The 15,990-nt window shown below is 38.0% G+C and overlaps 1 protein-coding gene across 4 annotated transcripts in view; it reads right to left on the minus strand.

Annotated features, from left to right (window-relative positions):
• Nucleotides 1-6,921: 6,921 nt before the first annotated feature.
• TNFAIP8 (TNF alpha induced protein 8) overlaps nt 6,922-15,990 on the minus strand; it is a 61,586-nt gene continuing 52,517 nt past the window's right edge. For 2 of the 4 annotated variants that reach the window (XM_065045345.1, XM_005506221.3), the window contains exon 2: nt 6,922-8,784. In XM_065045345.1, the coding sequence (XP_064901417.1) occupies nt 8,219-8,784 (566 nt within the window). In that variant the 3' untranslated portion in view covers nt 6,922-8,218. Of the gene's footprint in view, nt 8,785-11,508; nt 11,722-15,587; nt 15,611-15,990 lie in introns of those variants that run through there. The other 2 variants (XM_065045346.1, XM_005506222.3) reach the window with 2 other exon arrangements.

The following is a 15,990-nucleotide window of genomic DNA, read 5'->3' on the forward strand; positions in this document are numbered from 1 at the left end:
TTAGTGCTCCAGAATTCCCCTGAGTTTTGAAGATAAGCATTTTCTGCTGTGACCAAAGAGGCCTCACTTGCAGCCAGGTCATCATCTCCATTTCCTGTCACTCTGCAGCCACCCTCTGGCTGCCAGTCCAGAGGAGTCACGGAGAGGTCTCAGGCCTGTGCTGGTCACAAATGTTCATCTCATACAAACAACCTGTATAGCCCAGATCACCCTACTATTTACTCTCTCGGTAGAAGTTGTTAAAGAAAACTATTTATTTCGATCAGGTATACAATCTTACATGACAGAAACCCCCACTGAAGAATTCTTCATAGCTAGTATAAAGTGTTTCTATTCATTATTTTCTCCTGCAAGAACAGCAAACAGTTGTTTTTTCAATTCTGACTTGCATCCTTTTGTGTTCTTTCATTTTTCTGTGAGCCTACAGCAGTTAGTGAGTGGGTTTTTTCTTGCCATTAAATGCAGTTTGTCACCCTCAGACCTTGAAAAGCAGCTTTCCTGATGTGATGCTGAGGAGCAACCTACTGTGTAGTTAACAGTGGATATGTTCTTAGAAGCCAACTGCAAATGTAAATGAAAACATTTTTGTAGCTCTTGTCAACAGCCCACATCACAGGAGGTTCCATGTCCCTGTTTTGGCAAGAAACATTAATTTTGGCATTTGTTGCACATACCACTCAATTAAGTGGAAAATCCATGCTGGGGGCACATGCAGAGTGCTGTGGAAGCTCTCCCTTTGATTCCATCAGAGACTCACGGTTTAAGGGACACCGAAGCCCTGGCTCAGTCAGGGCTTGGTAGACTGCTGAGCTGGTATGTAACAACACGTTAGCAGAACTAATCAAGCATCAAGAAGAAACTAGGTGCACATGTACAGCTTTGAAAATACATCCTGTGGAGAGAAGTTAGGGAGGTGCCAGCAAAAGGTTGTGGCATTGCTCCCGTAACACAACCACTCCATTTCATCCTAAATGATTATTCGTGAAAAATCCATTAAGTTGGTCTCCTTGAAGGTAAAAAAAGGAGAATGAAAACCATGTGGACTACACTAACAGGTGAAAAGACTGGCAAATGACGATATGTCACATTCTGTGGAAATCAGATGCATATTGGCACTACTAACAAGTTATGCATACATAGATTCTACAGATGAGCTGAATCTTTACTGAATAGATGGAAGACTTAAAATACCTCCTGAGAAATCTGATTCAGTGCAGTTGCTTCCTGAGTTAATGGCCATATTGAGCTTTAGTTAATGGCCATATTTAGCCTCCTAAAATGGCCTCTTCTCTCAACCTGCCACCATTTACATTCTAGAGTTCTTACTCCCAGTTTTACAGGAGTGCACAACAGGACACAAATGTTCATTCTGACCATGACTTCCAGCTGTCTCTCAGAAATACCCACTCCAGCACCCTAAAAATGCAGATGAATGCCAAACACCACAGGCTCCGATTGACTATATTCTCTGGTGATGGTTCTTCTCCATTCTGCAGTAAAGAGCAATTTTACTCAAGAATACATGAAGTATGGAATAGACCACTAACTGAGAAGCAAGATGGATAGAGAACAGCCAGTCAACTAAGTAACATAAATCCTTTTTTCCTGTAGGAGCCTGTACTCTTCGTCAGCGTTTGCTTTGCTCATCAGGAATGAGGTGGGAAGTCTGAGTTCCCCAGTTCTAGCTTTGGGGTAAACTGTAGATTGCCATGTCATAGGATACTGGAACTGTAAGTTTAAATGTATTGTCTTACTTAGCCAAAGCCAAATGTCTGTGCTTATGGTAGGTAGCAGACCTTATCACAGGGAAGATGGCAAAGCAAACTTAATGAGATCTTTGTCTGATCATAGCCCTTTCTCCCAGAAAAGTGCTGAGCTTTCCTTTCCACTTTTCCATAATAGTTTCTCATATGATGGCACAGCAAATATATCTTTGGGAGTGCCCATACCATTGAAATCAAGTTAGGCGGCTGGTACCTGAGATAGCTTTGCAGTTCGGCACAGAGACTCACCTTAGCTCCAAGGATGAGATCATTTTTGTGTTGCTTAATTATCAAGATTCTTGAGATACAGAACCAGCTTTCTTGAAATTAACAGCTGATCTCATGTCATGTCCCAGGACCAAAGAACTTATTCTCCCTTTGGCTCAGCACACTACTTCAGTCTGGTTTATTTCTGAATGTCTTAGCAAGCCTAGTAGATGATACACAGTTGTAGGTCTTGGATCTTCACAAAATAAAACCAAAACCCAAACAAGCAAAGCAAAATCCACAGTATCTCAAGTCAAATCAGTGAAGTAAACTGAAAGTACCAGCTAAGTGCTTCTGGAATCAAGAAAGGCTGTCCCTTCATGTCACAGGAACCTTTAATTAACAGTAGTCTATCAACAGCCAGGGGGTTTCTCAGGACCCAAGTCAAGTCCAGCTACTGAAATAGATTCCTTACATGAAAGGAGACTAAATTCTGCTTAAGGAAGCAAAAAAAAAAATTCAACACTGTTCCATAATCGAGTAGAACTGGTGCATTGCCATTACCACACAAGAAAATAAGGGTTGTTGATATAATGTGGGAGCTGCTTGGGCTGATTTATTCCATCTACACTATCATACTCTCTGAATTAAAAAAAAAAAAAAAAATCTCACACAACTTAAATCCAGCTATTTTTCATCCACTATTAGCTGTGGCTTGGCGAGAACAACCAACAATAAGTGAGTTCTGAAAAACGTAACTCAAAATGTCCCACAAATATGTCACAAATGAAGTGCTTTAGGCTGCCATATTTACAGACCAGTGGGGTGATACTCTGATACTCTGAAAAAGTGCCAGCAGGAAGTGGAGAACAATTTTCTCTGGAACAACATGCATTTACCAAAACTTTCAGAATTATATTCACCAAGAAGTTTCTGTATAGCACACAAGACAAGGTATCTAGGAAGAATTATATGATGCACAAGGCTGACTCCTATTTTGTTTCAACTCATATTTATATGCATAATAAAAACACATTTAAACCCCAAATATTTAATACAAACTGAAATAGTAATTAACTTGTCATGAAGCCAATGCAAAGTACGATTTTAAAACCCAGTGTTAAAATTTTTAGAGTAGACAGTGGAAGGTCTTACATGCAGTGGTAACACTAATTTATATCTAAATCACAGTAACTATAGGAAGCTCCACCTTTGTCCTCCACCTACCACACCAAGACTTTCCCACAGGGGAGAACAACAAATAGCAAACAGGTTTTGGTTGCTTGGGAAAGCTGGGCAAGTAACATACTTCCTTAATTCCATTATTCGTAATAGTTATAGTCTGCTTCTTTGCTTGATACTGTGTAATTATGGGACAACCGAAAGCTATGAGCTGCCTCTTTTCAATTTGCTCCCTAATAGAACGAAATGCCGTAAGGGATGTTTCTCCAGAAACTGGTGGTGTGATTCCAAGTAGAAATTTATAGATTGTTAGAAGACACACATCAGTTCCTGTATTTCCCAAGCTCACACGAAAAAGTGGGTATTGATTCAGGAATGGCAGCTTTAGCAATGGAAAACAGAACTCTAAATATTAAAACTGAGTACTAAGAAAGGAGAGGTCACTTCACCCATTTGTGATTTAAATATTCAGAAATCTTGATGTGATAGAGACCAAGTATTATTTTAACAGAGAGAGCTCTGTAAGGAGGTATTACTCCTTTATTTTCATAGAGGGAAAATACATCACATGCCAACTTAAAATATTTAAGACTAGATATATGAATGCCCAAGTTGCAATGTAATTTCAGCTGCAGCATGCAAACATCAGCACAAATAGATTCGTAATTTAGCATGGATTAGTTTTTTAGACCTTATTTCTCTGTAAGAACAAATGGAAGGGTTTTTTTATTTGTTTTTTTTAACAAATTGAAAAGAACAATTACATTGCTTAATCTAAACTTTCTGAGTAGTATCCACAGTGTAGTTTTGGGTAGGTTTATGGTTTTGTTTTATACGATGGATAGGAAACCTTCCTCTCCTAAAGTAAGTTCAATTTATGTGCAAAATATAAAAATAAGATATTACAGAACTTTTCTGGACAACTGTAATATCTTTCGACAGTTGTTTTATCCAGAGCACAGATGTTTGCCACTTAAGCATGAATGTTGGCTGACCTGCCCAAATCTCAATGAAAACCAGTTGTAACAAGAAGGTTTCCCTACAAACGGTTATACAAACAGGAATCTGCATTTCATGTTCATGCTAAAGTATCCTCTGTGTAATGCACACAAACCACTACTTTTTTAAAGGCTCAGAAATCTCAAAGCACAGCTAAATGCTTACTATACTGATGAGGGTATAGATTATAACCAAAACAGTATTCACAACAAAGTGAAGATGTAGATTGTTCTTTCAGATTTCAAATTACATTGCAAAAAAACCCCAGGAAACTGGTACTGTGCTCTGCTTTTTTATTCCGTTTCCTCCTTAGAGGCATCCACAATGTAATATGACAGTGGAGAAGGAATAGACCTGTCTGAAGAGTCGGTCTGGTACTGGGAAGGGCAGGAAAAGCATGTAGGGCCAAAGGAAAGCTCTGGTAGCAGGTCACCAGATGAACACTCGTCGTATAAATGTATAGAGCTCACGTAAATGTGCAGCTTACCCATCGTCTTCATGACACTGTCATCTTTGACAATGATGGACTTAGAAGTAGCGTGGGTTCCTCTCTGCTAGACCAGGAAAATAAGCACATTTTGTTTCCTCAAAGAGTTACATGCAGAATTCCAGTTTATCTTTAAAAAGCCATATTATAGCTGTTACAGCTACAACAAAAAGCAACTGAAGCCAACTGCCATCAAAATCTGTTCGCCTCTTCCTTGGGACAATACAATCTTTTCAGGGAGAGATGTGAGAAAGCAATTGGCAATCTCCTCACTGATTTATTTTACAGGAATTTGCTTTATGGGTGGGGCTGAATCTTTTTTTAGAAGAGACATGATTTAGTATTTTCTTAAGGACAAAAAAAAAACCCAAACCACACCAGTTGCTGAAAACTTCCAGATTCCTGCTCATCTCTGTAGCTTCTAAATGGACATAAATCTCAAGAGGGCTTAAGGACAAGAATAAGGCTTGTAACTTACCCAACTGTTTCTTTTTGTTTGTCTATGCATATATGCAAATACATACAAACATAATTAAAGGGTAGCCAAAAGTTCTAGGGAGCCCCTTTTAAGGAGGCACACACAAAACGGCCATGATAACCTCCCTACATCTTGTTTTCTTTGTATGGCTGAGATCACAGTTGTTGGACGTGTCTTGGAAAAGGTATTCAAGGTCTGACTTACCACTTTTTCCAACACCTTTTGAAGGCTATAACATTAGTTTTAACTTTCACAGCTTCACCAACATATGTTTTGATGGCATTAAGTACTGCATATTAACTAAACACTGAAACAATGATACAAATAAGAAAAGCCTAAGGTACTGAGAATAAAAACCTAATGTGAAATTAATCCATGATGAATGGATTTCAATATATTAATAATTTTTACGCTGTTAAAACATAGTGTTGCATCAGTTTTACAGCACAGAGTAATGGCACTATCCTACCCATAATTAAACAGTAGTACTGTCACCTTTATTAAACTCTTGACTATGTCAAGTTTCTGCTAGAGGGCTGATATTATCAATTTATTTCTGGATTTTGATAATTGAAGCCACTATTTATGTATGCTGCAGGAAAAATAAATTGACTGCAAAAGTATAGAGCTTGAGTGCTATGTTGTGTTATTTATAAAGGTAGGTCTTTGGAAATCCAGCACAATTTTTTACTTTCATAATTACAGAATTCACTTCTTTGTAACTGAAAATGAATGTCAAATAATAACTATTGTTATGGCATCTCAGAAGAATGTAACTCTATTGTGAGCTAAATACAACTTCTCCTAGTAGACAGGTTTTTGTGCATATCTCCATGAGCATTTTTATCTTTTTCTAAAACCTAAATGGCCAGACAATTCAACTAAGAAGTTACTGTGTTACTGAAAAATATACAATATGAAAATGTTACAATATGACTCAAATACATGTAAGTAGGTGTTTGCTAACAATGTGCGAAGACCATGTTAAGCAATTTTTCTCCCAGAGGAAATTTGAATTCGAGCAGTCAATATACTCTGTGTCATGGCTGAAGAAAATCTTTCATGGTTCACACAGCATACACCTGGTTCTAGGCAAGGTACTGTCCCGTCCTCCTTTCAGTAACTGTTACCGTTCATTATAAACTATGCTACTTTGGAGAATCAGAACATTACTTAGAAACGGGGTTTGTTACGAAAACTGTTTCCAGTTACATAAGTCAAGCTCCTTTTTATTCTCACTTCAGAGAGAAAAACTGGGAAAGAAAACAAACAGCTTTCTCTTTCTAGGTGGGAAAAGGAAAGAAATAAGTGGAGCAAACACAACAGAAACTATGCCCTTTACCATTTCTGGGGGTTTCCTCATGATATTGGGTTCCTATGCATGATTTCTGATGGACGAAAGTACAATGTATTTACTGTTTCAGTAAAATGTGGGATCTTAAATGATATTCCTTCAGATGTCAACCTAATAACCTATTTCCTGGAAAATTCTGATGTACTATCCTTACATCAGTTCCTAGGTGTTCCAGCCTGGTACTACATTGATCTTTTCTCTCTGCTGGACACCAGTGAATTGTATACAATAAGTTCACATTTTGAAGACATTTCTCTGGCACCTTTCTGGGAATATTCAGAGCCTACTGACCAAAAAAAACATTAATAAAAGTTAATTTTCTCTATTAAAAAAATCACAAATAATACTGAAGCCATATGTCAGAGGCTGCAATGCTTTTGTTGCTGGTACAGGCCAAGTTTTTTCTTCATAATTTAAACTGCAACAAGAGAAAAAAAAAAGGCACGAAAAGTTCGGAGTGCAAATACTCTTTGGTTTACTCATTAAAACAAAAGGACACAGCAAACAGCAAAAACATTGGCAATTAAATAAACAGCAAAATCTTTATATGCTTCCTGACAAAAAATCTTCAGTTGTTTGAAATGTATTAACTTCATACTTTTAAGTACATTACAGTGTCTAGAAAGTCACGTTTTTTATCCCCAAAGGGCAAGGCAGGAAGAAGATGAAGGAGAAAGAGAAGGGTGAAAGACAGGAGGGGAGAAACGAAGAAAAAAAATATTTGAGATTCCATTTTTCCATTAGTTAAATAGTATATAACACAATTATAAAACCAATTTCTGTTTTCATTGCACACAAAGAAAACTGGCTTGGAATTTCTTTTCTGATATTTCTGAATTCACATCACCATCCAGATCAGCCTAGTGTATAAGATACACTGCCTTGCACCTTTCCAAAAAGAACTGTGACCTATTAGCAGGATTCTAAGTATCTACAGGAATTGCACAGATAAGTCACTGTGTTTTACCCTATCATAGACAAAGTTAAAAGTACATACCGCAGGTGGTTTCTAGGGAATACTTTCCCAGTTAGGCTATTTTACTGTAGCTTATTCCTCAAATAATCCCCATATAATCAAAGGAAGCAAACATCTGTGCAGGTCTATAATGACATATACTTGTTAGCCTTGCAAATAGGAAGTTTTCAGCACTGAACAAGCCTGTTAAGACTCTACGTGACAGCATCACTGACGTCATTTAAAACTGAATACTTCACGAGGGCAACACTAGGAAGCTGTGATCTGTGCAGAGAGCATAGAAGGCTATAAAGGAATCAAATATATATATATTACAAATAAATCAAAGAAATTATAGAGTGTACCATCACCATGATAATCTGTTACCAACATTACAGGACTCTGATTGTTTAGAAATAACTCTGTAAATCTATGAAAAATATGGATTGTCTGACAGCACATTGTTTTGGTTTGTGTATTTGTCTTGCAAGACTCTTACTGTACTTGGACTGTTCCATTTTATTGTCTTTATCCAGCTGTTTCTGTAGGCAAAGCACAGTAAAAGAAGTCATGTGGAGTCTTTCTTCTAGATGTACAGTGAAAAGCAACATGATAGCTCATAGTAAGAAATCAATTTAATAAAGATATTTTAGAAATATTTGTTATAATGTAAAAAAAAAAAAAAACAAACAAACAACAAACCCAAAACTTTTTGCATGCTCCCTTATTCCTTCATAAATCAACAGCGTTCCATCTACAATAATGCATAGGCAGTCAACTTTAATACAAGTATTTATATATTCCCCTCATCTAGCATTTTGTTGACACCCTCACAAAGTTTCTGCAAATGGAGTTTATAAGGTCCAAAGGGATTGTACAAGGCAGCCAAAAATTCACAATCAGAGAAGTGATCAAACACGTTGTTGACACGTCCATGTGACTTTGCAGTTAGGTGACGCTGAATAATTTCATGCAGTAGCTCTCTACAATCATTTAACAGTTTGGACAAAAAATTCCTGTCAAAGGTATAATCCACCTGATGGAAACTGACCACGGTCTTAGCCAGCTGATGAACCTTCTTCTTGAATTTCTCCATCAACGCTATTTCATCCTGATTGAATTGGTTGTTCCTGTAGAGAATTGCCAATTTAAGAACTATTTTAATGAGGTTTTTGATGATTTTCTCTGCTTCCTTTTTATTTTGTGTATACTCCTTTGTCACTCTGTAGAGCTCATCTAGAACATCACTGCTTGTATCATCAATCAAAGTAGTTGCTATTGATTTGGACACCATTTTTCCAAGGATCTTCTTCTGGGCCTGAATGGCCAGACTTTTGGAGTTGAAGACATCTGTGGCCACTGGGGAAAAAAGAAACAAATAAAAAGAATGCAGTCAATACTTCATAACAGACATACTAAGGGCAGTAAGCGAAGGAGTATTTCCACGTCTATCCATTCATACTAGTCCTACTAACTGCCACAAAAAATAATGCAAACTTATGTATGTAGTTAGAGAGAACCCCACCTTTTCAATCCCCAAAACTCTGCTGGTTTTAGGTTTACTTTCTATTAGACTGGTTTACTTTTGAAAAGGGACAAAATGAGACAGAACTTGCTCAAAAATGGTATAAAATACATACATACATATATATATATATATTTACAGATGAGATTTCAAATTGAGGCAATAAACCTGCCATATTTGATGAGTCATAAGTCTGATCAGCTTCTCATATTCATAATGAAATCTGAAACCACGACTATCGCAATGTCATGACAATTACCGCTACTACTCAGTTAGAGATAGTAATTCAGTGAATCAACTACTGTAAAACTTTTTCCTGCTTCGCATTTTACCTGATCAATTAATTCAGATCCCACACATCTATTTTTTGTATATATTTTTTTATATATAAGAAAATTTAACACAAACATAAAAATCCTTTGTCAACAAACAGTACTGAGACTCTATGCATACAATCTGAAGAAGCTAGTTTTCAAAAAGCAAGCAAGTACAGGTTAACACTGCTATGTCCTATACTTAATGCAGAAACAGCCAAAACTGAAGAGTGTAGGGATTGCCATAACACTTGCTAGCATAACCTTATAAAGGAAACCTTCTGTGACCAACAAAGTAGATCCTAGCACAGATTTCCACCGCTAAAAATATGATTGCTTGCACCAATATATCCAATGACTGGTTTGCAACTTCTTCAAATACTTAAAAGATCCCAAACAATCTTTCAGAAAGGTGTTTTGTGAAATGCTGCTGCTCATGTTCTGTTGCCAACAACAACTATTTACAGCACATTCCCTTTGCAGCACCTTCTACCCTAAGGCACGCATGAGTTCCTATGTCCAGTTTGAACAGTGTGGGAGACGGCTGCCTTTAACTGCCGCTTTCATGGAGTCCCAGGCTGAAGGAAAGCTTCATTGGTTTACTTCATGTATAAAAGGTTCGCTTTGCAAACCCAGGGCCTGGAAACGTGTTTGTTTTGGTTTTGTGTGGGGGGGTTTGTTTTGTTTTGTTTTTGTGGTTTTTTTTCTTTTAATGAAAACACAAAGTCTGCAGATGCTGAACAGTAAGTCTCTGATTTTGGAAAAGGTTTCCTCTTAACTGTTTGTATTTGGGCAGCTGGGTGTGTTCAGATGCAGGGTGCCTCTGGGGTTCCAGCAAATAGAAGAAACTTGTACTTCAGGACATGTGAGACATAAATCTGTATTTTTTTCTTCAACAATACCTTTGCAAAACTTAGTAACAAGTTCCTTTTTTGATATCTGGGAAACCTTTGAACATGTTTGTTTGTTTTTTTTTTATTATTATTATTTTTTATTAAGACTTTCAGTGCATACTTGTATTTTGTTTTGAAGAATGAAGTGTTTGAGTGCATTTTAAAAAATCGTTACAACATAAGGACACCCAAAAACCAAAGAATCCATTGTTAGCTTTCTTGGGCAAAGCACTAAAGATCACAAGACAGACATGTTTCTCAACCGCAAAGATACAGGAAGATGTTAAAGACGCTAAGAAGTCAATCTGAAACGAAAATATCTGACTCACTTCTTGTGGTTTTAAATATAAAACTGGAACTGTTACTCTTCAAATAAAACTAATCAAAGTATTTCAAAGGGTGGTCAAGTATTAGAACTCAACAGCCAATGCTTTACAAAGATCTAAAGATGAAAGATAGCTTTTTTTCCTCCTAAACAGGAATACTGATAGTTCTTTCATTACCCGTATTTCTTAAAGCCTTCCAATTTACTAATTGCTCATGGTGTCTTCTTCCTGACATTCCCCAAAGACATATAGATGTTCATACTGCAGCAGTCGCCATTTCAAAGTCTGTTTCACAAATTTGAGGATAATCCCCCCACAATAAAATATGTATGTATTCTAAAATGTTCTTTCCCAGGATGCTGTAAGTATTCCTATGAAATGCTATGATCACACAGAATGCTCCACGGTAATTGAACTGTAATCTGTACAACCTGCTTCCAGCAAGTCACTCAAACACTCAGATATGGTTCTAACAAGCTACACGTAACAACCTGTGAAGTATCAATTTCAAGAAACTGAAAACATGGCAGCTTTCTAAAATTTTTACAGTTTTTCAACACAGAAACTCCTTACATTATGTAATTTAACATCTGACAAAGTGAAGCTCAACATGTAATTACCACTAAGCAAAACAGGAATTGCTCACTTACAAGAGGTGTTAAACTCTTGATGTCATTTCTCAAAAACTGCCGAAGTCCTGGGCCTTCCCAGCACGGCCTGTTTTCTACTTGGCAATACACCAGAAGTCAGCTTCATTTGCCCTGTGCTATTACATGGGTTCTAATTTAATTATTCGATATGTAAAATTTCATACTTCAGTATTTCAATGAATCCAAAAAGGAACTTGCAAACTGTTAGCATTTTATAACCACAACTTTTCCTCATTACTGATGGCAGAAAGACTTACACAGTATTTCACAGTCAACTGCTTAACTAAAACTGTGTTTAAGCAGTAAGAATATAGAGCTCCTTCAGACTGAACATACCATAGTGCTTTAACAAAAACCAATAAAACTATTACTTACTTGTTCATCAAATGGAGTTGCAATTGTTAATGCTGACACCAGGAAAAGAGTCAAAATAGCCACAGTGAATCCTGGCCTAAGGCTTGTTTACTCCACTCAATCCAGCACACGCTTTATTACTCTCTGAAACGCAGTCAGAAGCTCTCACAGAGTGAAGGTGGGTTTCTCCCCCTCACCAAAACAGCAGCTCCTCCCAGTTACCTTCCTCTCCTGCCTACAGCTCTTCATTTTGCTTTGGCACCTCAGCATGCAAAAATACATCGCAGTGGTTTCACTTCCTCGAAAAGCGAGCGGAAAGGAAGTTGCGCTGCTGAGCCAGCACCACCGAGAGCCGTTACTGCCAACGGACAGCGGGGACCACGCGTGACCCTGGCGCGCAGGGGACACGTCAAGAAGAGGTTAAAATGCTAACCCAGTGTCTGCAAATGCCGACAACTTCGTGTGTGGGAGACGCCTGATGGACAGGCCACAGGGGGTGACGGGGAGCCACTGGCCGCACGCCCCAGCAGCCCCTGCTTCCCAAAGTGAGGACAGCCCAGCATCCCCTTCCAAGCCTCTGGTGAGCACCTAAAAATAGGCCTGTAAACCCACAGTCAGACAACTACTTACATCTGCATCAGTTTCTTAGGGTTGATTGTGTTTAGCCTCCTTTTAAGAGTGAGTACAGTAGCTGGCCAGGATGTATAAATCTCTGACCACACTTATGGCATTGACAGGTCCTACCATGGCACTTTGACCTGAGATAGTGCCATTTCTCTGGTGGCCTGCAGTAGACCCACAGCTTGGGCAGGTAATCCCACTGATTTTAAGCATCTCAGAGAGTTTTTCCTCCCAACTGCTCTTCATAGCTCCTACTGCTTTCCTGAACAGTTTTACATTTCACTTTGAAAAAGCACATAATAAAAAAATATGCCTTTGAAATCAATGGGATGTAATTTTCTGTACAATCTATACAAATAAACATTTATATCTTCAGTAGAGATGCCCCTTCATAGAGTGGAGCAGACCAAGGGGAAAGGCTCTCAGAGGAAATCCTGCCTCCATTACTTCAAAATTCACAGGATCTTAGGCATAACAGAGACATCTACAAGCTCTTCTAAATTTATGATTTAAAGGAGCAAACAAGTTGCTAGGAGCTTATTGATTATGAAACTTCTTAATTTTCGCAACCAACAGTAACTGTGTTTAACATTAGTATTTTTTGTGTTAAGAGTCAGAAAATACTGGATACGTAGCATTCTGGATGTGTTTTCCCAAAAATATTTTACCTTACACAGGTTTTCTTTAAAATTGTGGTGTAAGTATAAACTTCCAGTGAAAATTTAGAATTGTGGGTTAACGAGCTCTCAGGAGACTGGTATAGAAGCACAAGAAAGCTACTACTTATGGCTGTGATCCTGACATTTCCCTGACATGGATACCAGTACACCTCACTCTGTACTGTGGCAAATGCCTATTACCAAATACCCTGTTTCTCAATGCCATTTAAAGTAAAAAAAAAAAAGAAAAAAAAAAATCGGGGAAAAAAAAGTTCTATAGTTCTAATGGATGATATCAGTGCCTTAAATTGAGGCTGATATTTTTTTTCCCACAAGATAACATTTGATGGGTTGATGGTAGATGCAACATCATTTGCAGTTGAGTGTCTTCAATACTTGAGTCACTGAGTGTTTTTAAGCTTGTAATTAAGAAGGACCAAGAAACAAGCATCCAGCAAAAACTTCCAGTGAACCACATTAAATTTCATGGGCAAGTCAAGAGTTTAGCTTTCTCTTTTTTTTTCAGCATACTATTTGGTAAGTTGATGCAACAGTCTGTACGGAGGAGAAAATGTGACTGTGGAGCCATTAATAACAACGCTGCTGTGAGAAAGCCAGCTCTCATTTTAGTGATTGCCATACCATGTCCTGCACTAGTAACTGGTGAGCGCAACATCCAAAAGTGACCGGGGTCTTGGGCAAGGCACAAAGGACAATTACAAGGGATCAGGAGGACGGAGGCGGCACCAACCAAGCGCTTCAGGCAGCATTTAAAAGACGTTTATCACACAGCTCTGAGAAATGCAGCAGCCAGTTTCCTGCCAGGCGTCCTGTGTGGAGGAGCATGTCTGCCTCTCTGCAGACTGCAGGCAAGAGCTGCAGCTACAAGCCTGTGCACACCGTATGAACTGCATGTTCAGTCAGCATGTTCAGTGGGAGAGCATCATTCCCCTTGAGGGAGGCAACTTGAAATCAAGTGGGATTGGCGGTGCTACGCTGAGTGTCTGTGACCATGAGCCATGCACCTCCAAAATCATGAGATCGCCTAGGTATTAAGGGATTTAAAAATTACTAAATTTTTACTTTTTCTTGTGCCTTCTGCTTTCTGGATCTTTACAGGGCAACCATTGTTTTCAGGAATGATGAAGGCCAGAAACATTAAAAAAATACACAGTGGAATATAAATACATGACTTCATGTATAAACGAGTGTCCTCAGTAAAGCTGACAGACTGCAAGAGTAGCATCAGTGAATTAACAAGTCCTGAAGTACAGACCAGGCAGAAATAGAATCATAAACCTGTTAGAAGGGCTGCAACAATTTCTCAATGTATGTGATGGTAAGATTAAAAAAAAAAAAAAAACTAGTGGTAAGACCCAGTCTATGAATTCTTCAGATATGAATAAGGCAAGCTGATTTTCTACCTGCCAGCATGATTTACAGCTTCTTCTTAATAACCACCTGAGTGAGTCACAGCTTCAAAGAACATTTTTTGGTATTATATATATATATTTTTTAAACAGAACAGTCAGTTTTTTCATTCTTATCTAAGTGCTTCAAAGTTTCTTGGGTGAAAGGTGTGTTAAATTTAAACTTTTAAAAAGCACAGATAAAGTCTGTGCAATGTAAAAATAATTCAAAAAATGCAGCAGTCCCCAGATGGCCACTTCAGCATTTTGGCCAGTCTCTGCGTTCGCAAGAACGTGTTCACCTGCTGGCTTTTAAAAAGCTGATAAAAACAGAAGCTTGTACCAGACACGCAAGACCAGACAGTGCTCTGACCTCAGACACTGGGATTGCAATTTCTAAGGTGGCTGATGGCAGGGGTGAGAAAACAACAGCCACAGAGTTTATTGAGAAAAGGACTGCAACAGGGCACAGAGCTGGGGCAAGCACCATCAGGCAGTGGAAAACCCAGAAGGCAAGCAGGTAGGTGCAGAAGGAGAAAAAAAATCACAAGGGCTCTATACAGTTCTAATTTCTTCCACATACGTCTCTATTTTTTTGATTCAGGTACACAAGGTCCTTATTTGAAGAGAAAATATTTTATTTGGCACCTTGTTTTTAAAACCTGAGATTTATATATGAATATCAATTTTAGCTAGAAAACCGTTTAAACAAAAAATTTTCAATGCATACAAAGCATTGATTCAAAAAGGTAAGTAACCTTTGCCCACAGTTCTCTTAAAAGGTGCAGTAAATAGTACTAAATTCTCACTCCCCATAATCCTTGCCAACTGAGCATACTATGAGAATGTTAATTAGTCAAGCAATGTGTGCTAATTTTAACATTTACTCTGGAAGACCATCAAAAGAAAAAACAGTGAACTCGAAGCCTAGCCTAACGCTTTGCAAATATTGCATGAGCAGGCTTACTGGATTTGGAAGGCAGCTCAGAGGCTGCTAGTCACTCTGAAGCAACAGTTAATCAAGCAATTTTGGAAAAAAGCTGGCTAATCCTGCATTTTTTGAAATATACAGTATGTCTAATCTCCATACTTGCACTGAAAGGATGCATACATTCAGCAGCATGAACGTGGGAAAGATAAAAGCAAACACCACTGGAACACATTTTTTTACTCAATAAAGTGCCGCAGAAGTCATTGACAATGGGTTTGCAAAACTAACAGTATATTGTTATGTGCTTCCTGATTTTGCTACTTAATTCTAGCCTTAGTATATTAAAATATTCAAAATCTGACCAAGAGCAAAAGATGACCTACTCTATAGCTGCAAAAGGAAAAACAAATAATGAAAAAAATGAAAAAAAAAACCAACTTTTTTGATCAAGAAATGAGAAGAATTGCCAAAAAAAAGTACCTGGAGGTTAAAGCTGAGTAGTGTGGCAAGTAAAGATGCTATTTCCAACAAGAATGTATGTGCAGAGTTTTGCAGTCCCATGAGAGCAGTCTATGCCAACAAGTTATTCTGGTTTTACATGCCTGTGCTTCCCACAGCCACCCTGTGCATCACATGACACATACACTGTAGCTGATTTAGAAACTTAAAAACCCTTCTTAAAAACCCTTTTTCCTAGAGCCTCTGTATGTATTTTAATTAACACTGCAGCTTTAATAAGAAAAAAACCCACTTCAGACTAACTTCTGGTGACTGCTCTTGGAAAAGCGTATTTTGAAATATCTTGGATTTAAACAAAGAAAATGACAGACACACAGAGGAGGGTCGTGAACTTAATTTGGTATTTCACTCCTTTGCCACCATT

Source organism: Columba livia, chromosome Z, assembly GCF_036013475.1.
Source record: "Columba livia isolate bColLiv1 breed racing homer chromosome Z, bColLiv1.pat.W.v2, whole genome shotgun sequence".
NCBI classification, from domain to species: domain Eukaryota; kingdom Metazoa; phylum Chordata; class Aves; order Columbiformes; family Columbidae; genus Columba; species Columba livia.